General features: G+C 46.5%; 1 protein-coding gene across 2 annotated transcripts; it reads left to right on the top strand.

Moving 5' to 3' along the window:
* Window positions 1-23,834, top strand: SLC25A15 (solute carrier family 25 member 15). 2 transcript variants are annotated; one of them, XM_057707926.1, is made up of 7 exons: window positions 1-137; window positions 3,300-3,424; window positions 6,400-6,658; window positions 15,876-16,013; window positions 18,164-18,333; window positions 19,674-19,832; window positions 21,208-23,834. In XM_057707926.1, exons 2-7 carry the CDS (start codon window positions 3,370-3,372, stop codon window positions 21,330-21,332), a joined length of 906 nt encoding a protein of 301 aa, XP_057563909.1. In that variant the 5' UTR covers window positions 1-137; window positions 3,300-3,369; the 3' UTR covers window positions 21,333-23,834. The 2 variants fall into 2 exon arrangements, with proteins under 2 accessions (XP_057563909.1, XP_057563908.1); XM_057707925.1 differs by having other exon boundaries at window positions 1-153; window positions 21,208-23,833.
* Window positions 23,835-24,697: the final 863 nt, after the last annotated feature.

The following is a 24,697-nucleotide window of genomic DNA, read 5'->3' as shown; positions in this document are numbered from 1 at the left end:
GGGCCGCCCGCCAGCCGCAGGCGGGCGCGGGGGGCGGGGCGGAGGGCCGGCCCGCGGCCGCGACGTGGGTGCGAAGCGGCCGCCCCCGCTGCCGAGCCTGGAGCCGAGAGCGGGCGGCGGAGCGCGAGCGGGACGCGGTGGGTCGGCGCGGCGGTGAGCGCACCCCGGCCGCGCGCTCGCGGTTTGCTAGGGGGAACCGGCCGGGGGGGCGGGAGCGGGGAGCGGGCGGCCCTCGGCGCCCGGGCGGCGTGACCTTCCCGGGCGGCCGAGATCCGGGGTCCCGGGCCCGCCGCGCCGCACATGTGTCCGGGGACCCGCAGGCGCGCGCCCTTTTCCCGCGCACTGCCCGGGGCTCCCCGGAGACTCTCGGGCCGCCGCGGCCTCCTGCGCGCAGTGGTCACCTCCCGGGAATGGTCGCCCTCCTTTGCCCCCTCGTCGTGTCACCCCGCCTCCAGGCTCCGCGCCGGGCAGGGCGCAGGCACTGATGAATGGGAGACTCTCGTAGGTTGTAGGGGCAAGTCAGCGAACGTGGGGAGCCGGGAAGACGACAAAGTTGGAAGCGGTCACCCCTGAGCTGCCCCTTGTGGGGACCGGGATCGCGGAGCACGAGCTCCTGACCCGGCTGCTGAGCGGCGAGCCTAGTTTGCACCCCAGCGCCCGTGGGCCCCACCAGCTCCGGGCGCAGGGAGGGTGGGCGGCCTCCCACCGCGCCAGCTTCGGCGTGGAGCTGGAGTCTTCCGGAGCGGTTCGCGTTACCTGGTGGGGAATGCGGTCTCCTTGGATTCTCCCGCACGGGAAGTTAACTTCCCTAAGGGATGAGAAGGGTGCATGGTCGGCGCTGTTTGTTTCTTTTGGAGTCGGACTCTGATGTAGTTTGAAAGAAGGGTGGAGGGACGCTGAAAGGGTTCCGTTTTTCTATCCCAGTTGGTACCGGAGGCTCGCGAATCAGTTTAAGTCAAGCTGATCGATCTTGCCGTCCCCAAAGCCATATGCCTTCTTCAAGCCAAAGCTACGCATAGTTTGAAACAGTTGCCTCTCTGAGTTAATCTGTTAGTTCCCATCCCTGTTGACTGTCCTAATAATTCTACAAGCAGTTATTTGTAGGAGTTGATGTGGTTAAGCTTGACTTGCCTAAAAGGGTTGAATTCACATTGATGACATAGTACCATCTGCTGTGCCTCTTTCCTTATAAGAAAGAAATGTCCACCCCCCAAGGGAATGAACCCCATATGATGTGCCCTGTCTGTGACTCCTTTCCCCACTGGCCTCCATTTTTCTCTAAAATGCAGGGTTGGGGTGTTTCGTTTGCTCTTTTTGGCCAGGTGAGAATACTCTGGAATGAAGTATTGGTTGATAGGCACAGACCCAAAAGGCGAGACTTGAGTTGAATCCTGTTGCTGCCACGGGCTTGTTGTATGACCTTGGACAAGCCCTTATCTTCCTCTGGCCTCAGTTTTCCATGTGGAAAAGGAAGAGCTTGGATCAGGACCCGGATACCCTTTTCTAGATACCAGATGGTCACCACCGTCTCACCAACCGTAGTCATTGGTACTGCCTCTCCAGCCCTATATCAGTAACAAAGTCAGTGGATTGTATGTCTAATTTAGTTGCTTTCTTCCGTACTGTGCTTTTGGTTGTTGCTGGTTTTAAGGTGTTTTGTAAAGGAAGATTCTTGGTGTCTGGTCATTGACAGCATGCTTCAAGTAGTTGAACTTCTTGGTGGCTAAAATTATTCTCCACTGATGATTAGGATGATGTTGGCATCCACTGGTCACCCAGCTCGCCCACCACCTCCTCTGAGAGGTGGCCCAACTGGGCTCACACAGGTCTTCAGCATGATGGATAAAAAGCGGTCCTTGTTATTCACTTGTAAGTCGGTGACATAGTTTGAAGAGCATACAGACCTGGTTTTCTGAATTGGTGATTTTAATATTCTATGTTAATGAACAACCTCTCCTTTTCTATCAATATTTATTAAGTCCAGGCCTTGCCAATGGTTGATTTTTGTCTAACGGTAGAGGAGTAGACTCTGGTTTTCCCAAATTTCCAGGCACCAGCTCAGACTGAATCAAGATCTCCAGGAGAGCGGCCTGGTTATTTGAATGTTTAACAAGTGTCTCAGGTGGTTCTTCTCAAGCAAATTTGAAGGCGCAGTGGGCCAGGTGTTGCTTCTCAAAATATGGTTACTAGCCAGGCATCATCTTCACCTGGGAGCACGGCAGGCAGGCAGCATTTCTGTTCCCACTTGATGCCAGTCGCAGAATCAGCCTTTCAACAAGGTCCCCAGGTGATCTGCATGTTTATGGTTGAGAAGCTCTGGAGGAGACGATGATGCCAGTAATGTTGGGTGCTGTGCTTTGTTGTTCTAAGAGCTCAGGGTGTACGTTCCCAGTTCATCATCGTATTTGTCCCATGTGGCTCTTTGTGAGTGCCCTCGTGTTATAATTTTTATTTATTTAAAAAAATTTTATGTATTGGCTGATTTGGGTCTTCGTTGCTGCGTGCGGGCTTTCTCTAGTTGCAACGAGTGGGGGCCACTCTTCCTTGCAACGCGGGCTTCTCGTTGTGGTGGCTTCTCTTGTAGATCACGGGCCCTAGGCTCTCGGGCTTCAGTCGTTGTGGCTCCTGGGCTCTAGAGCGCAGACTCAGTAGTCGCGGCCCATGGGCTTAGTTGCTCTGCAGCATGTGGGATCTTCCCGGACCAGGGCTCAAACCTGTGTCCCCTGCATTAGCAGGTGGATTCTTAACCACTGTGCCACCAGGGAAGTCCCAGAAATACTTTTATTATTCACCTTGTATAGACGGGAACCTCCAGCTTTAGGGGCCTGAAGGTGGCAGAGCAGGCATTCAGACCCAGGCATGTGTCCCTTGGCAGAGCACCTCACCCATTCCTTTTCAGACCTACTGTTTTGTGACCTTCTGTTAGGGTCTCAGGCTGCTGTCTGAATTTGGAACAGAGCCCAGTGGATTGATAGTTCTGAAAAACTGGTTTGATGGGGCTTGGGATGTCTGGTTGGCTTGCTTATTTGCTCTTCGTTTCAGAAAGGTTGGTTAAGTGCCCCCACCTGTGGCTGTAGCAGTGATACTCGGGCAGGATTTTTCTTCTGTGTGCTTTTTATGGGTGAGGAGAAGGGGAGGCTGATCACTAAGCTGCCCTGACATCTTGAGCCCCCTCCTTTGAAGCAGTGTAGAACCAGCTTCCCAGCTCCCAGAAGTTCAAGTCCAGTAGCTAGGCAGCAGGCCTAGAGAAAGGGGGGCTGCAGAGGCCCGACTGATGGTGAATTCTTGCCTCCTCCTAGGGATATGAAGTGCTGGTTATAAGCTCCAGAGAGTTGCCCTCCACGGAGCTCAGAAGAGCAGTGGGCGAACATGAAATCCAATCCTGCCATCCAAGCTGCCATTGACCTCACGGCAGGGGCTGCAGGTAATCCAGAGAAAACCCATCCTTTGCTCCTCAAATGCCTTCTGCAAGTGAGCTCATGGTGAAGACATTGCCTCTGTCACTCCAGAAGCAACATGCTTTAACCCTGGAATGAATTCACTTAATGGAAGTGTAATACTGTGTTCCAAGCACAGCAGAAGGTAGAGTAGTTCCTGCTGTATTAAAACTATGAGTCAGAGTGTCCCCAGGTTACAGTTGGAAAATATCACAGCTCAGAGCTGAAGCTACTAAGTCCATTGCCATGTGGCTGGGATAGGCAAAGATTCCACTCCAAGCCTGGCAGTCTTCAGAGCCCTTGTAGTGCAAAAATAACACCTGCCATCTCTCCAGGGAAATCCCAGTTACTGTCCTTACTACTTCTGGGGAGAGAAAAGATACCCTTAGAAATGGCTTTGGTATATGAGGCTGACTTCTGACTGTGTCTTAAAGCCCCGAAAGGAAAGGAGAGGCCCCAGGATTGGCCGGGGAGTGGTGGGCGGGGCAGATTCTGGCCCCACCAGGAAGAGGCAAATTCTGGGCAGCGCCTGCCACCGCAGGCGACTCTTTAGAAAGGTTGCCTTTACTCAGCCTGAGGTACATGACAGCCTTGGACGGGCCTGGGTGGTTACTTGGTTCTCCACATTCCTTATTTTGGGGCCAGAGGAGTGCTGGAATGCCCGTTCTCGCCAGATAAAAACCCTGGCTTACCCTCGCCTCCCTCAGCACTCCTCGGAGCGGAGAGGCCAGGGGAGTGGGTTGCCCATGGTCCTCTTACCTGGGGGGACCTCCTGGGTCAACAGATCATGGGCGGTCAGAGGATGCCTTCTCTCATCCTGTCATCTTCTTAATTGTAAAAGAGAAATCATGGGTTCAGGGAAGATCAAAATCTTTTCCCATGAACCAGAAATTTGCCAAAGGAGGCTCCTGAGGAAGTCTGAAGACACTGATAAGAAGTGCAGCGAGGGCGTTCCCGGGTCAGAGACCACAAGCAGCAGGAGAAGGGAGGGCTGCCTGAATTCTGCCCCATGGCCTCTTGCATGCTGAGGGCCTTTGGCCAGCCCCTCCCCCTGCTGCGGAATCGAGCCCCCCAGGCCCTCTGCACCCTCCCCGACCCCTTCACCACTCCACCACCCCCGCCCCGCTCCATGCCTTGTTGCAGAGGATGCTGACTTTGGCAGTAGTGGACCCACGTGCCTGCCTCTGGCATCCTTCTACCCTCCTGTGAATGCCTGGGCTCAGTTTGTGTCTCTATAATAGGAGGGCGTTTCACCCCAAGAGGGATGCTCAGCTTTTGGAATATTATGTCCTTCAGTCAGTGTATCAAAGATAGGCTGTAGGATCTGTTGTGATAGAATTAAAATGCATCTAGGTTATCAAAACTAGGAACCCACTTTAAAAATTCTGACATCCACCGCTTTTGGGATAATTATTTTTGACACAGGTAGGATCCTATTTTATTCCAGTCCATAAATACCTGGGAGAGAATAACTCTAATTAGGGTAACATCTTATTAAATTACATTCCACTAATTCAGAGCTGGGGATAGTGTGGTAAGACAAAGCAGAAATGTGGGGACTTCCCTGCTGGTCCAGTGGCTAAGACTCCGTGCTCCCAATCCAAGGGGCCCAGGTTCCACCCCTGGTCAGGGAACTGGATTCCACATGTCACAGCTAAGGTCCGTGGCAGCCAAATAAATAAATAGATAAGTTGTTTTAAAGGAAAAGGAACAAAATGAGCCAATAACAAATCATAATTTTAGTGTCATTAAAATTAAAAAAAAAAAGGCAGAAATGTGTCATTGCTCTCCCAGAAGAAAGGAAGAGTGGTGATAGGAGCACAGAGATCATACTTGTGCTTGCTTAAGAGATCATTTTTCAGACTCTTGGGAAATGTCCATCTACCAATAATTAATTGGGAGTTATTCTTAACAGCCCTGCCTCCATCTCTACCTTCCACAACTTCGTTGAAGTAACTGTGTATTAAGTCAAACTTAGGAAATTGCATTTCTGAAATATTTTAAGCATTCTCTTCAGTTTTGTCGAGGCTTTAATAACCTCATGCAATGGCTATGTTTCCTGACACAAGCAGGGGACGTGCTAGACCCACGGGGAGGAGGACGCATTCACCAGTGACAGACGATTCCCCAAATGCTGACCCAGCCCAGGGATTGGAGATATTACAGGGTTTATAGTTCAGTGCTGTCCTTACATTCAGAATTTTTATTGAAGTAATTGATTGCAATTTAGATTTTGCTGTATTTAATACTCTTCCCGTATAAAAGCATATAAATACATGCTTTATGCTAAGCAAAGGTAAGTTTCAATCCATTCCCTGTCTGAATACAAATCATTAACTGGTAGAGTCCAAATAAGAGATTTTCCCATAGGGTCAAACATTTAGTTCTTCAGGGACTAATCAGTCAGGCTCTTTGTTTTCTTTATCTGTGGTCTGTCCCTCTGTTATTTCCCTGATAATCCTCGGGACCACTGGGCATCAGACAGGAGAGTGATGAACTCTTCCCAGACTCTTCGCCTCCCCTTCCTTCACGTGGACAGACACCCAAACACAGTTAAGCGCTATAAATTAACCACTTGTGTAGCAGCCGTTATGTTAGAGCCTCGTCCTAATCCTCATGCTAACGCAATAGGGAACTGAGGCGCGGGAGTCCCATCGATTATCCAGGATTTCACAGCAGGTCCCTCAGACCGATCTCCTGAACACATGGCCCACCTTCGCCATGACTGTTGAACGCACGTCCACCCCCCTACCGAGTGTGAGCTCCTTCAGGGCTGGAGTGGGGTGCCAGGCACACGCGGGACCCCCTAGAAGTTTTATTGGACTGAGCTAGAAGGTCTAGGCGGAGTAGGGGTCAAAACAAAGTGACCCAGAGGTAAGGCCTGGGGTGGGCTGCCTGTCCGGCCGCGCCCTAGCACACGGCTGTAGACTCAGGCTGGACGAGGACTCTGTCCTGGTTGCAGGGGGCACGGCATGTGTACTGACCGGGCAGCCCTTCGACACCATGAAAGTGAAGATGCAGACGTTCCCCGACCTGTACAGGGGCCTCACCGACTGCTGCGTGAAGACCTACTCCCAGGTGGGCTTGCGGGGCTTCTACAAGGGCACCAGCCCAGCGCTGATCGCCAACATCGCCGAGAACTCTGTCCTCTTCATGTGCTACGGCTTCTGCCAGCAGGTGGTGCGGAAAGTGGTTGGATTGGAAAAGCAGGCGAAGCTGAGGTGAGTTGGGGTGGCAGACACTCTTTCAGTTTGTTTGAACAATAGCATTTGTATAGTCGAGATTTCTATGAGACCTTATGGGGAGGAACATTTCCTTTTTTACAATAACTACTTTCTTCCTGATTAAGAAGTCGTATATTGCCATCATAGAAAACTGGGTAGACACACGTGTTATGCAAAAGGAGAATCTCTCATAACCTCAGAGAACCAACCACCCTCACGGTTCCTTCCATTCTTCAGGAAGAAGCTTTTTTTTTCTTTTTTTAATTATTTTTCTTTATTATTAGTTTTTTTATTGGAGTATAGTTGATTTACAATGTCATGTTAATTTCAGGTGTGCAACAGTGAATCCGTTATATGTATGTATATATATGCATTCTTTTTCAGATTCTTTTCCCATATGGATTATTGCAGAATATTGAGTAGAGTTCCCTGTGCTCTACGGTAGTTCCTTGTTGGTTATCTATTTCATATATAATACTCTGTGTATGTTCATCCCAATCTCCTAATTTATCCCCTCCCCCCACGTTTCCCCTTTGGTAACCATAAGTTTGATTTCGAGGTCTGTGAGTCTATTTTGTAAATAAGTTCATTTGCGCCATTTTTAGAAGTTAGACTCCACATGTAAGTGATATCATATGATATTTGGGAAAGATGCTTTTCAGATGCTGCTGTTGGTGCCACTTCTCTGGGCAGAAGTGCAGAACTTAAACCATAGATGCAACTTGGGACCTGGGTTTTGGGTTCCGTGTCATCAGAAAAATGCAGGGTATTGGAAGAGCCATGTAGGCTCAAGGAGGAACTTGGAGTTTTAGGAAGGGTCAGAGCATCTGAGAAGATGCAGGTGAACCTACTGTTTCCTTGGCCGAGTCTGCCGCAAACATCAGACTTTGGCGTGTGCTTGGCCATCCCTTGGGTGTTTATTTCACAGAGACTAAAGACTTCAGAAACCACTGGGATGTTTACCCTTCACTGCTTTGAACATTGATTTATTTTAAATCATTTAAAATTATTGTTATCAGCTTCATGGTCGCAGAGGGCAGTCTTGCTGGTTTTTTTGGTGGGAATTTGAGACCCTATTGCAAGTACAGGTCCCATGTGGCTAAAGTAGGTTCCTTTTGTACAGAAGTCTTCTCTGGGGGCCTGGAGATGCCCCCATTTATAGGCAGGCATCCTATCTTCATGGATGGAACTTGTTTTTAAAAGGCTTGGGACGGGATGAAATCCCCCAGGGAGACAGTTTATAGGACTGGGCGCAGATCCTAGGACCCTCCAGCAGGGAGGGATCAGGAAAAAGAGGAAGTAAAGAAATAAGCAGAAGACAAAGCAGGAGAATGTGGTGTCCTGTAGTAGAGACAGACAGGAAGGACACTGCAGCGACTGGAGCTCTTTCCACTCAAGGGAGAGACTTTCTAGCTGAGGAGACCTGGAGTTTAGGTCTCCTTCAGCATCCTTGGAGAAAGACAGGGAAACAGAGCAACCACAGGAGATTCTGGAGCAGATCCTACAGTGAAGGAACCTTCCTCTTTCACTTGGCCTAACCCAGCACCCTCGTCTTTTTTGAACTTGGGGGGCCAGAGAGGGGCTGCTGCTTTTTCATCCTGCAGACAGTGGTTGCTCACTACCCGTGAGCAAATGCTGCCTGAGAGCTTACGAAGCTCTGACATCCACGTCATGCTGTCTTAGCCCTCACCGTGGTCCTATGCAAGGATCCAGGCAGGTGCTGGTATCTGTTTTTTAGAGGGGGAGACTCTGGCACAGATACTGCCATGCTGAAGATCAGTGGGTTAATAAGTGACAGAGCCCAGACTCCAGCCCATGTCTCCTGCACCCCCAAATCCAGCATGCTTCCCACAAGACCACAGGCGAGGCCCTGGAGTACTTTGTAGGTGTCAGGCCTAGAGAAAAGATTAATTACGCAGAAGCAGCAAAAGGAAAGAACTGCTTGTGAGCACCTGTTGTGAATTTCTGCAATGATACTGTAAATATTTGTTCTCAGTTTGAACAGCGCCCACTCCCCCCACCCCCCCCAGTAGTGCTCTTTTTTCACCCTTGGCTGGACGGGGTCTGACACAGCAGGAGTGTTCAGGTGCATGTTTGTTGAGTGGGTGACAAAACAGTTGATTCTTACAAAATCCCATCCTACACCAACTGCCATTTGAGTTCCAGTTCTAAACGTTTCTACTATAGGCACAGCCTGGGGCCCGTGTCCCCCATCTCAGGCACCGGTAGGCGAAAGTATTTATTATAAAGCCAAAGTCCACAGCAGAGCCGACTTGGCCTCGTGCTGCCCTGTGTCAACATGCTTGGGGTTCGTTCAGGCGTTACTGCATCTTAGATGGAAGAGCCGTCTGCATTTATCGATGCCACCTTTGTCCTAGCAAGCTTGGCGAGCCCTGGTCAATGACCCTAATTGACCAAGTTTGGATCTGCAGGCTGGCCAAGGACAAACCATTTAAGCTTTGGCTTTGACAAACAAGCTAAGTAGGAGTGAAGTGAGAAGGATGGAGGGGACGGCGTCAGGCAGGTCCCACCGCTGGAAAGCTGTGTGCCAGTACAGTTGTGGAGCTGGCTCTCCTAGTAACAGTCTGACACGTCATTCTCTGAAACCAAAGGGGAGGCCGCGCTGCAGGCAGTGCCTTCCTCCTGAAAGAAAGCCTGCCCCAAGCCAGCTCTTCTGAGACCTGGGTGTGTCAGAGGCTGGTTCGGCCCTGGGCACCCATTTCACATCCACCTGAGGCACCAAGGCTTCCTATCTACCAGGGACAGGAAATCAGGGCCAAGATTGTAGGTGGCCCTTGGCTTTATGCAGGCACACATCCAATATTCCAGGTTCGGTTCCAGACCATCTTGGAGATTTTTTGGTTTCCCAGTGCATATAAAGCTATGTTTACACTATACTATAGTCTGTTAAGTGTGCAATAGTGTTATGTCTCGTAAAGCAATGTACCTACCTTAATTTAAAAATACTTTATTGCTGAAAAATGCTAAGCATCATCTGACAACTCAGATTGCCACGAACCTTCAATTTAAAAAAATGCAATATCTTCAAAGTGCAGTAAAGCAAAGTGCAAACTGCCTGTAGTAATGTTTGACTTCAGCTTCTGTAACTATTAGTTTGTTGTAACTTTTTTTATGGTTTCAAGACACTTTTTTTAAACTTTTTAAAATTTAATTTTTATTTTGTATAGGAATGTTGATTTACAACGTTGTGTTGGTTTCAGGTGTACAGCTAAGTGATTGTTATACATATATCCATTCTTTTCCCATATAGGTTATTCAAGAATATTGAGTAGAGTTCCCTGTGCTATTCAGTACATCCTTGATGATTTTCTATTTTATTTTTTAATTAATTAATTAACTTTATTGGCTGTGTTGGGTCTTCGTTGCTGCATATGGGCTTTCTGTAGTTGCTGCAAGCGGGGGCTTCTCTTCAATGTGGTGTGCAGGCTCCTCATTGTGGTGGCTTCTCTTGTTGCGGAGCATGGGCTCTAGGTGCCCCAGCTTCAGTAGTTGTGGGCTTGTGGGCTCTAGAGTGCAGGCTCAGTAGTTGTGGCGCACAGGTTTAGTTGCTCTGCGGCATGTGGGATTTTCCCAGACCAGGGGATGGAACCTGTGTGCCCTGCATTGGCAGGCAGATTCTTAACCACTGTGCCACCAGGGAAGTCCCAGTTATCTATTATATACATAGTAGTGTGTATATGTTAATCCCAAACTCCTAATTTATCTTCCCCCTCCATGTTTCCCCTCTGGTAACTAAAAGTTTGTTCTCAAAGTCTAAGTCTGTTTCTGTTTTGCAAATAACTTCATTTGTATAATTTTTAAAAAGATTCCACATATAGTTGATATCATCATATTATATTTGTCTTTCTCTGTCTGACTTCACTTAGTATGGTAATCTCCTGGTCCATCCATGTTGCTGCAAATGGCATTATTTCATTCTTTTTTATGGCTGAATAATATTCTACTCTATATATGTACCACATCTCCTTTATCCATTCCTCTGTTGATGGACATTTAGGTTGCTTCCATGTCTTGGCTATTGTAAATAGTGCTGCCATGAACATTGTGGTGCATGTGTCATTTTGAATTATGGTCTTCTCTTGATATATGCCCAGGAGTGGGATTGCTGGATCATATGGTAGTTCTGTTTTTAGTGTTTTAAGAAACCTCCATACTGTTCTCCACAGCGGTTGTGCCAATTTGCATTCCCACCAACAAGGTAGAAGAGTTCCCTTTTCTCCACACCCTCTCCAGCATTTGTTTGTAAGCTTTTTGGTGATGGCCATTCTGACTGGTGTGATGTGATACCTTGTTGTAGTTTTGACTTGCATTTCTCTAATAATTAGTGATTTTGAACATCTTTTCATGTGTTTTTTGGCCATCTGTATTATATTCTTTGGAGAAATGTCTATTTAGATCTTCTGTCCATTTTTCTTTTTTCTTTTTTGTTTATTTTTTTAAAAAGCTGCATGACCTTTTTGTATACTTTGGAGATTAATCCTTTCTCAGTCGCTTCATTTGCAAACATTTTCTCCCATTTTGTAGGTTGTCTTTTCATTTTGTTTATAGTCTCCTTTGTGGTGCTAGAGCTTTTAAGTTTAATTAGGTCCTGTTTGTTTATTTTTTGTTTTTATTTTCATTATTCCAGGAGTATATCCAAAAAGATATTGCTGTGATTTATGTCCAAGTGTTCTGCCTATGTTTTCCTCTAAGAGTTTTATAGCATCTGGTCTTACATTTAGGTCTTCATTCCATTTTGAGTTTCATTTGTGTGTATGGTGTTGGTGTTATAATTTCATTCTTTTATATGTAGTTGTCCAGTTTTCCCAGCACCACTTATTAAAGAGTCTTTCTTTTCTCCATTGTATATTCATGCCTCCTTTGTCACAGATTAATTGACCATAGGTGCATGTGTTTATTTCTGGGCTTTCTAGCCTGTTCTGTTGATCTATATTTCTGTTTTTTTGTGCCAGTACCATACTGTACTGTAGCTTTGTAGTATAGTCTGAAGTCAGGGAGTCTGATTCCTCTGACTCCATTTTTCTTTCTCAGGATTGCTTTGGCTATTTGGGGATCTTTTGTGTTTCCAGATAAATTTAACAATTTTTTGTTCCAGTTCTGTGAAAACTGCCATTGGAAATTTGATAGGGATTGCATTGAACCTGTAGATTGCCTTGGGTAGTATGTCATTTTGACAGTATTGATTCTTACAATCTAAGAACATGTGTGTGGTTTTTTGTTTTTTGTTGTTGTTTTGTTTGTTTTTTTTCCCCTGTGGCCATGCCACATGGCTTGTGGGATCTTAGGCTCCCCAACCAGGGATTGAACCCAGGCCCTCCACAGTGAAAGTGTGGAGTCCTAACCATTGGGCTACCAGGGAATTCCCCTGTTTTTGTCATCTTTGATTTCTTTCATCAGCATCTTATAGTTTTCAGAGTACAGGTCTTTTGCCTACTTAGGTATATTTATTCCTAGGTATTTTATTCTTTTTATGTGATGGTAAATGGGATTATTCCCTTAATTTCTCTTTCTGATCTTTCTTTGTTAGCGTATAGAAATACAAGAGATTTCTGAGTATTAATTTTGTATCTTGCAACTTTACCAAATTCACTGATGAGTTCTCATAGTTTTCTGGTGGCATCTTTAGAATTCTCTATGTTTAGTATCATGTCATCTGCAAACAGTGACACTTTTACTTCTTTTCCAATTTTGATTCCTTTTATTTCTTTTTCTTCTCTGATTGCCATGGCTAGGACTTCCAAATCTATGTTGAATAAAAGTGATGAGGGTGGACATCCTTGTCTCATTCCTCATCTTAGAGGAAATGCTTTCAGCTCTTCACTGTTGAGAATGATATTAGCTGTGGGTTTGTCCTATATGACCTTTATTATGTTGAGGTAAGTTCACTCTATGCCCACCTTCTGGAGAGTTTTTATCATAAATGGGTGTTGAATTTTGTTGAAAGCTTTTTCCGCATCTATTAATGTTCATATGGTTTTTATTCAGTTAATGTGGTGTATCACACTGATTTTTGGATATTAAAGAACCCTTGCATCCCTGACATAAATCCCACTTGATCATGGTGTATGATCCTTTTAACGTATTGTTGGATTTGGTTTTCTAGTATTTTGTGGAGGATTTTTGCATCTGTGTTCGTCAGTGATATTGGTCTTTTTTAAAAAAATAATTTATTGGCTGTGTTGGGTCTTCATTGCTGCACTCAGGCTTTCTCTAGTTGCAGCGAGTGGGGGCTACTCTTTCTTGTGGTACATGGGCTTCTCATTGTGGTGGCTTCTCTTGTGGAGCACGGGCTATAGGATGTGTGTTTCAGTGGTTGTGGCACTCAGGGTCAGTAGTTGTGGCTCGAAGGCTCTAGAGTGCAGGCTCAGGAGTTGTGGCCCAAGGGCTTAGTTGCTCTGCAGTATGTGGGATCTTCCCAGACCAGGGATTGAACCTGTGTCCCCTGCATTGGCAGGTGGATTCTTAACCACCACACCACTAGGGAAGTCCCAGTGATATTGGCCTTTAATTTTCCTTTTCTGTGATATCTTTGTCTGCTTTTGGTTTCAGGGTGATGGTGGCCTCGTAGAATGAGTTTGGGAGTATTCCTTCCTCTGTAATATTTTGGAATACTTGCAGAAGGATAGGTGTTAACTCTTCTCTAAATGTTTGATAGAACTCTCCTGTGAAGCCATCTGGTCCTGGATTTTTGTTTGCTGGGAGTTTTTAAATCACAGTTTGTTTCATTACTTGTGATTGGTCTGTCTATATTTCTGTTTCTTCCTGGTTCAGTCTTAGAAGTTTGTACCTTTCTAAGAATTTGTCCATTTCTTCTAGGTTGTCCATTTTATTGGCATATTGTTGCTTGTGGTAGTTTCTTAGGATCCTTTTTATTTCTGTGGTGTCAGTTATAACTTTCATTTCTCATTTTATTGATTTCAGCCCTCTCCCTTTTTTCTGATGAATCTGGCTAAAGGTTTATCAATTTTGTTTTTCTTTTCAAAGAACCAGCTTTTAGTTTCATTGATCTTTTCTATTGTTTTCTTCATCTCTATTTCATTTATTTCTGCTCTGATCTTTATGATTTCTTTCCGTCTACTAACTTTGGATTTTGTTTGTTCTTCTTTCTCTAGTTACCTTAGGTATAAGGTTAGATTGTTTATTTGAGATTTTTTTTGTTTGTTTGCTGAGGTAAGAGTCTATTGCTATAAACTTCCCTCTTAGAACTGCTTTTGCTGCATCCCATAGGTTTTGGATTGTTGTGTTTTAGTTGTCATTTGTCTCTAGGTATTTTCTGATTTCCTCTTTGATTTCTTCAGTGATCCATTGGTTGTTAGTAACACATTGTTTAGCCTCCATGTGTTTGTGTTTTTTACAGTTTTTTGTGATTGCTTTCCAATCTCATAGCATTGTGGTTGGAAAAGATGCTTGATATGATTTCAGTTTTCTTAAATTTACTGATGCTCGCTTTGTGGTCCAGTATATGATTTATCCTAGAGAATGTTCCATGTGCACTTGAGAAGAAGGTGCATTCTGCTGCTTTCGGATGGAATGTTCTATAAATATCAATTAAGTCCATCTGGTCTAATGTGTCACGTAAGGCCTATGTTTCCTTATTGATTTTCTGTCTGGATGATTGATGTAAGTGGGGTAGTTTATTGTAACTTTAGGACAATTGAATGAGGTAGGTCTGTTAGGCTTCTGCTAACGGATGGGAGAGAAATTGTGAGGGGACCTTGCTACCTGGGCAGGCTGCCTGGGGGGGTTACCGTTGGGGGCTTCTGGAGGTCTGTGTCCTAGTTGTCCAGTGACAGCCGGATGCTGGCATTTAACAGGTGAGCGTCACAGCCAGTTGTTGTTGTGAGCAGCTCAGTCTTTCCTGCCCAACCAAAGATCGTCCCTGCAGGTGCCAGCAGTGCTCTTGTGATGGAATGCCATCCCAGGGTTTGGAGAGGATCTTCTTTGCTGACCCCCATGAACTCTCGGGGGGCTTCCTGGCAATCTCTTTCTCATACTTTCCCCCATATTCCTGAACTCTTACTGGGTTCCAGCTTCACAACTCTGCTGGTAACTGAGGCTGGTGGTCCTAAACCCATGTGAGATGAAGTGAATTCTTGTATTTTTGTATTTATGTGCATTCATTCCTCTGTTTAGGTTTCCAGCTTTGTCATTTGCCCTACAACCATCCACCTTGCTGACTCACACGGGCTGCCCCCCTCCAGCACCACCTTGTCCCCCTTGTGCCCTCTGTGCAGCTGAGCTGCAGGTGGTCATCAGCTAGACTGGGAAATGTTTTTGCAATGAGCAACTTTCTGGTTAAAAATTTATCCTCTGTTTTCATCTGTAGTAGATACATTACACTTGTGGTTGCTCTGGGCTGGATTTGTGGCATGTAAGGGTGGCCCTGGAACTTAGTTTTACTTAAAGCTCAGTGGCAAATGCACTGAAGTATTACTAGTGTGTGTTTTGGGGCAGTGGGACCACGGGGGCTTTTTTTCTTCCACATTGTTTGGTTTGGTTTTTCTGCATCACTTTTTGTCTTAGTTCTGTCTGCTAGAACAAAATACCCCAGACTGGGTGGTTTAAACAAAAAGCTTTGTTTTGCACAGGTCTGGAGGCTGGAAAGCCCAAGGACGAGGTGCTGGCTGATTTGGTGTCTGGGGAGGACCCTCTTCCTGGTTTGCAGAGGGATGCCTGGCTGTGTTCTCAGATGGTGGAGTGAGCACCAGCCCACTCTCCTGTCTCTTCTTACAGGGACACGAATCCCATCAAGACCTCATCTAAATCTAACTACCTCCCAAAGGCCTTCCTCCAAATACCATCACACTGGGGGTTAAAGCTTCAACATAGGAACCTGGGGGCAGGGGACACAAATGTCCAGTCCACAATTCTATGACTAAGAAAAGGAGCATGGGTTTGCAGTCAGGCAGACCTGGGTTTGAAGCCTAGCACTGCCGCTTAGTAGCTGTGTGACTCAGGGCACAGTTCGTGTTGTTTCTAAGCATCATTTTTCCCATATGGAAATTGGGGTACTGCTGTCACCCTCACAGGGTCTTGGGCTCCTCAATGGAAGCAGCAGATGCCTGGTGGGTGCTGAGGAAGCGTTCCGCTTCCCTTATGTTCGCTGTCCTTTACCACCAGTGTTTCAGCACACTGCAACCACGTGAATGACTAACGGGCGGGTAACTGGCCTCCTGTGCTTGCGTCCTTCCAGTGATCTGCAAAACGCAGCTGCCGGTTCCTTCGCCTCTGCCTTTGCTGCTCTGGTCCTCTGCCCCACGGAGCTCGTGAAGTGCCGGCTGCAGGCCATGTATGAAATGGAGACGTCGGGAAAGATAGCCAAAAGCCAGAAGTAAGCGCTGCTTGGGCACAAACGTGGGGTCTCTGTTTGGTGCATCGAGTATTTTAAAAATTTACATTGTACTGTGATGAAGTGGCAGAGAAACAGTTTATCTACTCCACACACTTCCCCCCTGCCAGGCAGAGGATAATTTTCTGAAGGCACTTGTCTGGTGGTTGGAATCACCGCCCACCCCACAGAATGTTGTAAGCAAATATTTAATATCCCAGAAGTGGAGAAGCAGGGCCTTACAGCCCTTTTGGCCTGTGGAGAGCATAGGGAATGACCCCCAACTGTACCAGGAGGCACATAGCAGCAGCTTTGGAACTGAGGGCTGAGCTTTCATAAGTGCCAATTTGGGTTCTGAGATGAATATTTGCTCACTCCCCAGTTTCACATGGGTGCTCAGGCCGGTCACCCCAGATCATAGTGGTAACTTCCTTTACCCCCTCCCTACTCCTTCAAGTGTACCTACGAAGGGCCCGGATTCTGAAAATATTCATCAAAACCCTTGTAAGCATAGCAAGTCTTCAGTGATCAAATCACTCTCCAGTTCTGTCTTGAAAACAAATTCTAGTTACCCTGTGAATGTGTGTATCATATACAATATGATTTATTATATATTTGAATTGAAAAGCAATTTACTATCCTTAATCTCAAAACTTGCTTATCTATCTTAACTAACTAAAAGTTTGGTCATGGATATGACTGAGGTTAACTCAAAGCCACTAAATCTGCTGGGAAAAACCAGTAGGTAAACTGACCATTTTTAGAGTCATCAGTTTCCTTCCAGTGAGGCTGGAGTTCGTAATAGGGCCCTAATTCCGACACCCGTGCAATTCATTACTACCTATCTGAATCTGTTATTCACAGCCTGCAATTTCAAAACTGTAAGTCTTTAATGCTTTTTTATTGACATACAGGGTACACACAATAACAGGAACATGCCCAGAAATCATAGGAAGCCTTAAGTGTGCAGTTCCACAAATAGTCACAAAACGAACGTGCCTTTGTAAGCTGGGGCCCAGGTAAAGAAATAGATCATTAACAGCCCCCAGAAAGTTGCCCTTGTGTCCCTCGAAAGCAGTTTACAGTATTTTAAAGAAAGTAATTGTTAGATCCAAAGGACTTAGGTAGATGGGACACCCTGTACAAAACTGAATATTGGCTGACTGTATTTTAGGTACAGCAGTGCCCAAGCCAGGGATATGGTAGCTTGGGGTTAAGACCTGGATTGGAAGCAGGATGATTGAATTGAGTTGGATTACTTTGTTACTTCTTCCTTGTATCTGTAGAAAGAGGGGGCACTGCAGGCAGGGCCTGGATAGTGGGTAATGCCTGGGAAGGAAGATTGTCATTAAAAGCGGGTGGCCTTTGTTACCTGCGGGCCTGATCCTTCCCTGGTCCAAGCCAGGTCGCCTCGCTAAGCTGGCGGCCTGGTTTCTGGTGCTGTTCCTCCCCGGGGGTAGGCCTGCCTCCCTACACCATCAGGAAGAGCAGCCTGCACAGAAAGTGCCGTATGTTATATCTGGCTGCTGCAGGCTCTGATCTGCTTCAAGTGAAAATTCTTACACACCTACCTCTCTACGAACTAAACACTGGGTGTGTCTCGCCTTACAGGAGCGATAGTGCAGCTCTTAGAATTTTGGTCTTGCCTTTAAGTAACATTTAAGGCTCTGTGCTCACTTCTCTGGTCTAACGCAAGACAGAACCAACCCTAAACACCTGAACCAATTCCCTCAAAACACTAGGTCAAAAGAAAAGCTGGAGAGAGAGGAATCAGGGGAGGTGAGGGGACTGGGCACGTATGATGCCATTTCATTCTCGCTGAGTTTGGACGAGCTCATTGTAATTTCCACTTATTCACTATTGAAAAAGTGGGTGTTGGCTCTTTTAGATCTTTGATAATGATTTCTAGAAATGTATGCATTCATTTTAATAAAGTATCTTTACATAGAGTAATTCAGGTGATCAAACTTGTTATGAAATCATTGTATCTGTGTTTCTCTGAGATATTTGCTTCCCACAGAAGGCTTTTATTGCTGGAATTCTGGGTCCTCTGTTTATAAAATGAGCTGCTTCCTTGTTAGAGCTGCAGCAGGTCTGCTCATTGGGTGTGAACGCTCTCCTTAAACCGCCTGTCACCCCGGGTCTCCCCCCAGCACAGTTTGGTCCGTCGTGAAGAGTATCCTTAGGAAGGACGGGCCCTTGGGCTTCTACCATGGACTCTCGAGCACTTTACTTCGAGAAGTACCAGGCTACTTCTTCTTCTTCGGTGGCTATGAACTGAGCCGATCGTTTTTTGCATCCGGGAGATCAAAAGATGAATTAGGTAAGCCTGTTGGCAGGGCCTGCAGGTGGGTCCGCCGTGTCCGCTTCCCAGGGGTGCAGGGGCTGTGGAGTCTGCGCGCTGCGCCCCGTGGTGGGGGGTCCGCCTGGCAGGGGGAGCTTCTGGATGCTGGAGAGTGACGTGGCAGGGCAGCGGGTGGCAGCTAGCACCTTCCTCCGGCCTTGGTAACTTCCTCAGGGCAGGGGCTGGAGCTGGACATCCTAAACTTTTTTACTGGAATAACATTTGTTCATTTGCTCTGGGTCCATTGTAGGGGGAGAATACAGACATTATTTTCCCTGTAGGAAATCACCAACACATGGGGTAATCACCTATAAATCATCTTGCAGTAAACTTAAACTTAGGAATAATTCTTGATAGTGTTTTGAGAGCAGTGAGAGGTGCACTGCTTTCTAGTTTATCCCAGTTAGCTGCTTGACACAACTGTATCCATGTTTGGCTTACCTGAGTGACTACATTTTTCTTAAATACCTCCCTTCAGTGTTTTGGACCTATTCTGGGGATAGTCAAGCTCCCAGGCTTAACTGTTGTATTTAGTAACTGGTTTTTCACAGTAAAGGAAGAATCAAGGCTGTGGGGCATTAATACATTAAAATCCTTAAGAGTAAGTTGAAAAAACATGCAGCCTGTGTTTCAGTGGCCTCTGTTCTCACTCCTCGTGGGAGGGCGTTGCCATGCTGCTGGGGGCCTGCTGGTTCTGGGGGGGCCGGGGCAGGAGGGCCACCATGGCCAGCCTAAATCTGACCCTCACTAGGGCTGCCCCTTGTCCTGGAGTCAGGAGGGATAGCCCCAGGCTACCACACAGAACCTGTGCTCTTAGACAGTTTGACAGTTGCCTCAGAGTACTGTGTTCAGAGCAGCTTTAGTGTTTGTATTTGCACCTACCTGCAGCCACTCCTACACTGACCCCTCGAAATGTCACATCAGCTGTTCTTTTTTTTTTTTAAAATTAATTATTTTTTATTGGCTGTGTTGGGGCTGTGTTGGGTCTTCATTGCTGCATGCGGGCTTTCTCTAGTTGCTCCGAGCGGGCTCCTGACTGTGGTGGCTTCTCTTGTTGCGGAGCACGGGCTCTAGGCATGTGGGCTTCAGTAGTTGCAGCACATCGGCTCAATAGTTGTGGCTCACGGGCCCTAGAGCACAGGCTCCATAGTTGTGGTGCACGGGCTTAGTTGCTCTGTGGCATGTGGGATCTTCCTGGAGCAGGGCTCGAACCCGTGTCCCCTGCATTGGCAGGCGGATTCTTAACCACTGCGCCACCTAGGAAGTCCCACCTCAGCTGTTCTTGAGACAAAATACCAGTTGCTCATTTTCTTCTCTAGGCCCTGTCCCTTTGATGTTAAGTGGTGGATTTGGTGGAATCTGCCTCTGGCTTGCTGTGTACCCAGTGGATTGTATCAAATCCAGAATTCAAGTTCTCTCCATGTCTGGAAAACAGGCCGGATTTATCGTTACCTTTATAAGCATCGTGAAGAACGAAGGTGAGTCCGCCGATTGCCAGAACAGAGGAGGTAGGTATAGAGAGCGGTCCTTTCGCTGCTGGCCTTGTTGATCAGGTGGGTGATGGCTCTCATCCTCCACCTCACACCCTTTTCTAACAGTGTATATAATCCACATTTGTGAGTTTGTTTCCAGACCCCTTTCTTTAGCATACTTCATTATTCTCAAGAATGTTTAAAGCTCGGATTCCTAACCTCTGGGCCAGGATTTTTTTTTCTAAATAGCCTGGAGGGAATTTTTAAACTATGTATTTTGTCTAAGAGGACAGATGTTTCAAAGTTAGCACCACTGTATTCTGTTTTCTGTTTTGGCTGCACTGTGTGGCACGTGGAGCTTCCCCCACCAGGGATCCAGCCCGTGGCCCCTGCAGTGGAAGTGCGGAGTCTGAGCACTGGCGAAGTCCTGTACCACTTGTTTTAAACCGTAGCGTCAGGAGATGAGCTCTAACAGGATCACTAAGACATTTAAAAGAAGGTACATCCTTAGTGATAAGACTTCTGGAATGAGAAAGGCACGAAGCCATTTCTGAAGGTGATTTGCTATCAGTTTTTAGTTATCCTGGAGGATGAAGACTTTATTTTTTTTAATTTTTTTGGTGTTGACGTCTTTTTTTTTTTTAAGCTGTTTATTGGAATGTATTTGCTTTACACTATTGTGCCCGTTTTTGCTGCAAGACTTTTTAAAGTAGTTTGTCTAAAGCCAATTTTATGCCACTAGTGTGTAAAGACCTGTCCTTCTAGGATCTACTATACATCTTAAAACTTGGGATGTGCACTTCTGTCTTGATTTTGAGAGAGGGAGCACAGTAAGAATATGCAGAAACTGATTTAACCCCAAGTAGAGCACAGACATCTTGTATATTACCAATAGTAACCCCTTTTAAATTTGCATTACATTTTATAGTTTTACAAAGTCCTACACCTCTCTTATCTGATTGGATCTTCAGAACCGCTTTGGGCAGTGCTAATACGAGAAACATGTCTCTAATGTCAGTGTCAGTGCTCTGTCTTCTGGCCCAATGCCTGGGTGTCCTCACCTCCAGGTGAAGCTGCAGGGCTGCTGCCATCTGTGTTCTGTGGTTGCCTTCTGTCTGCCTGATCCACTTACCAGGAGTTAACAGGCACGGGATCGATGCCTGTCACCTGAGCCTCGCCAGCTTTGCAGGGAGACCTGCCCTTGCCCTTGTTTCCGCTAGTCTGCCTAGTTCTATTAGCCCAGGGAAACCTGTTCCATCACTGCTGGTTTGTAGCAGTACTGTCTAGATTTGTAAGTGTAAAAATACCTGTGCTGTGTGGGTTTGTGGGATATTTCCAAGGAGGGGCAGTCTCAGTCTGTGATCACCCTTTTGTTTTCTAGGAATAACGGCCTTATATTCTGGACTGAAGCCTACCATGATTCGTGCATTCCCTGCCAACGGGGCACTCTTTTTGGCCTACGAGTACAGCAGGAAGCTGATGATGAGGCAATTTGAAGCATACTGACGTGTTCTGGCGAACCTCCATCCAATGCAGGCGTTTGAGGGCTGCAGTTCATCTCAGGGTTTCAAGGAGTACAAGACCAACATAGAATTATTTTCATTTCGTGGGGATTTTTTTTTTTTTTTGTCTTCCATTCTCCTACCTTAAACCTTAAACTTTACAGAAGAGCCTCTATTTTATATAGTATAATTTCTGTCCATAATAGTATTAAAATAGAAAAGTTGCTGCTCTTGTCCTTGGTGGGACATTACAGGGTGGGCTGTTGGCCCTAGGTACCTAATCTGAAAGGCTAAACAGAGCTATTTCAAGGGCTTCTGCGTAAAACTGTATGTGTACGTGCAGTTTAGATGGTTCTGTGTTGTGAGGGAAGCACAGTTTAGTTCCATGTTTAATCTTAAATCTCACCAGAAAAAACCAGAGGTAACCATGTTTCATGAGAATGGTTCTAAATCTTAATCCATTCTAGATGTAGGGTCTCTTCTAAAATTGGCTTAGCACGTACACTATACTAAGTGGTTAAAGTTTTTAAAATGTTTTCCTGTGGTACCTGAAAACTAAGATGTCCTTCTAGATTCTAAAGAGAAGATACCTGCATACTGATGTGGCTTCCATGTTCCTGAGTTAGGTTTCAGAATAAGCATCCTGGATTTTCCCAAGATGCTCCTCTGTGGAAGCAGTGCCATTCATCTTCCAGGTGGGATCACATTCCATGCCGGGACGCATTGTTGGGCGTGGCCTAGAGCCTTTGGGAAGCAGCACAGCCCTCACCTGTGCCAGCTCTCTTCCCCCCTTTCCCAAGGAGCTCCCCTCTGCTGGGCTTGAGCTCAAGGCAGGGGCTGAGGGGAGGAGGCTGTGGTGCTTTGCGAAGATTGTGGCTGATAGCCGCCCTGAGCTGCTGCGTCTGGGTCCCGGACTGGGTGGGGTTCCATAGAGTTCTCTGGGACCATCTATGGGCTGCTGGTCCCCTTTGGACCACACCCTCCTTGCTTCTGCCAATCGGAAACCCTTCCAGGGAGCAGCGTGCCAAAGCCCAGAGAGGCGCTGGCTCCGTCTGGGGATGGAGTGACGGTGCCCGTGGGTGGAGTGCTCTCGTTTCGGGCAGAACCAGAGCACAGTGCTTGCGCTCCCTGCATCCCCGTGAGGGGTGTCGGGGCTGACCCAGGCTGAAGTCTGTCCCGGGATCCCTCACTCCTGGCCGTGCTTTTACAGCACTAGAGCCTTTGACAGGGGCCACCTGGCCACCGTAGATTTCAGTGACGTGGGCTCTGGGGTGTGACTTCATAAATCAATGAAACACAAGTAATTTGTTTAACCTATGCCGTATGTGTGCGCTAATAACAAACCCCAGTTCATCTGACTCCCACAGACTCGGGCTGGGAATTCTCTGCTCACCTGGTATAAGGGAGCCCTGGCTGTCGCCACTGAAGCAAGCCTCCTCATTCTGTGCTGCTCCAAGACCACCCAGGGCTCTACTAAAGAGCTCTTCATCAGCCTGTATGGCTGATGTGTTAATAATAGTTCACACCGGTGTGTGTGTCATTGGCAGAATGGAAACCTTGTGTGAAACCTCCAGTTTCCGCAAGCTTTTTGTTCTCCCCGAAGCCTTGGTGGTGACTCTTGCCACGTGCCAGGAGCCAGAGGGTCACGACGGTGAGATGCTGGCAGACTTGGCGGAGGGGATGCTCAGCGCCATGCCCTGTGGGCTCCAGAGTGATGCCTGGTCTTCCGTTTGCCTTTTCTTAAAAACCATTTTTCTACCTTACTTTTCTCCATACTTAAATGGTCAGTAGCTACTGAGTGGTGCTTCATCTGGACAGGCCTGGATTGAAGCAAAAATAGCAAATGGGACTGGCTTCCCCCAGGAAGTGACCTGCTCCAGAGCCCATCAGGCTGCTGTTGTCTGAGTGCTGTTGGCGGTAGATCTTCTCACGTGTTGTCCTGTAAAGATTTAACTGAATATAACAGAAACTGTCTGAGGCAAGTAAGAGTGAGTAATGAATGGAAACTTAAGTCAGAGTTTTTTTGTTTCATTCTGTTCGCTTAATTCGTGGTTCAGTATTTGGGTACAGTTTGTACCACTTCAGATCTGTACTCCAGACAAAAATATAGTAACTTGAAATACTGTGTTTAAAGAAATCATCGTGTTCTATCATTAAATTATTTGGCTAAGAGTTGACTATATGATTTAAGTACTTTACATACATGCTAAGAACCAGCCGTCAGGAATGTTTGAGTTATGTATGGTGAAATTTTGAGGTGGTGGTTTTATTGCAACCAGCATTGTTTTGTCAGCAAGATTCTTGATGTAAAATAACAACTGTTGATAAAAATACGTATTCTGTATACACTGCAGTTATGAAACTTGGCCCCCAAGAATTACTCTCCTTCCACCAGGCTTGGATGTGATGTGACTGATTTGGTAGGATGCCATTCTATTTTTTAAAATAAACTTCTTGATATCAAGCCTTGGATAGTTCTATTCCAGGTCAGTAAATTCTATTCAAGAAAACCAGTATCGTTCCAATGTATTATGAGGTAAGTTTGTCAAGTTGTTTAACGAATTATTCACATTGGGTTCTAGGAACGGAGCCCTGCAGGAGGCCCTGAGCAGGTCCTCCTTATGAGTAAAAGCAGAATAGGGTGACAGCTCATAACTGCCAGAAATTGATGCCCCTTGGAGGATTAGGGAAGAGACGCCCCCAACTGTAATCTCCTTTATTTCAAAAAGCAAGATTCTGAAAGACTGGGGTTTCCCAGTCTTACTCCTCACTTTTTTTTCCCATTCGCCTAAGCCTGCCAACAGTGCTGCCCTCCGATTGCTGCAGGAATTTTAAAGGAAATAAGCTGTCCTGCCACGACTCGTTTCTGTAACCCAAATTGCAGGGAATAATGTAGTCATAACATGGAAGGGATTTGAAAGCCTGTTCCTCCAAGATCTTTTCCTCTAAGGGGAGTCAGACTGGGGCGAGGAGAATAACTTCTGTAGCTGGGCTGCTGCACTGGCAGCTGGGACCCCTTGCGGACTGTTTTGAGAGGGAGAGAAGCACCTGCGTGGCCTTCCATGCACGCTGGCAGCTCGGAGCTCTCCTCCCATTTCTGCCAGGTTGGCACCCACCACCCGTTCACTACAAACTGTCGCTCTAGTTTCCCTTAAAAAATACTGACTGCGGCAACTGCCAGACCTCCTGGGGCTGCCAACCTGAGTGGTTGGTGTGTTGTTACAACACCGCTAGTTGGAGTGGTCTGCCCCAACCCCTATTTTTTTTAGTGTGTGGTTTTTGCGAAGTGCAAGGTTTTTCAGGAATGAGTATTCTGTGTTTTGGCAGAGGCGTTGATTCTCATTTGTTGCTACCTTTCATTTCCTGATA

The sequence above is a fragment of the Hippopotamus amphibius genome, chromosome 14, assembly GCF_030028045.1.
Source record: "Hippopotamus amphibius kiboko isolate mHipAmp2 chromosome 14, mHipAmp2.hap2, whole genome shotgun sequence".
NCBI classification, from domain to species: domain Eukaryota; kingdom Metazoa; phylum Chordata; class Mammalia; order Artiodactyla; family Hippopotamidae; genus Hippopotamus; species Hippopotamus amphibius.
The sequence above is the reverse complement of the archived record's forward strand: the minus strand, read 5'-3'. Positions and strand labels throughout refer to the sequence as shown.

Bases quoted from the DNA above. Each gene is read 5' to 3' on its own strand.
- SLC25A15 (XM_057707926.1), top strand. From the start codon at position 3,370: ATGAAATCCAATCCTGCCATCCAAGCTGCCATTGACCTCACGGCAGGG. The intron at 6,659-15,875 runs GTGAGTTGGGGT...GCGTCCTTCCAG, and splicing joins GAAAAGCAGGCGAAGCTGAG to TGATCTGCAAAACGCAGCTG. The intron at 19,833-21,207 runs GTGAGTCCGCCG...TTTGTTTTCTAG, and splicing joins AAGCATCGTGAAGAACGAAG to GAATAACGGCCTTATATTCT.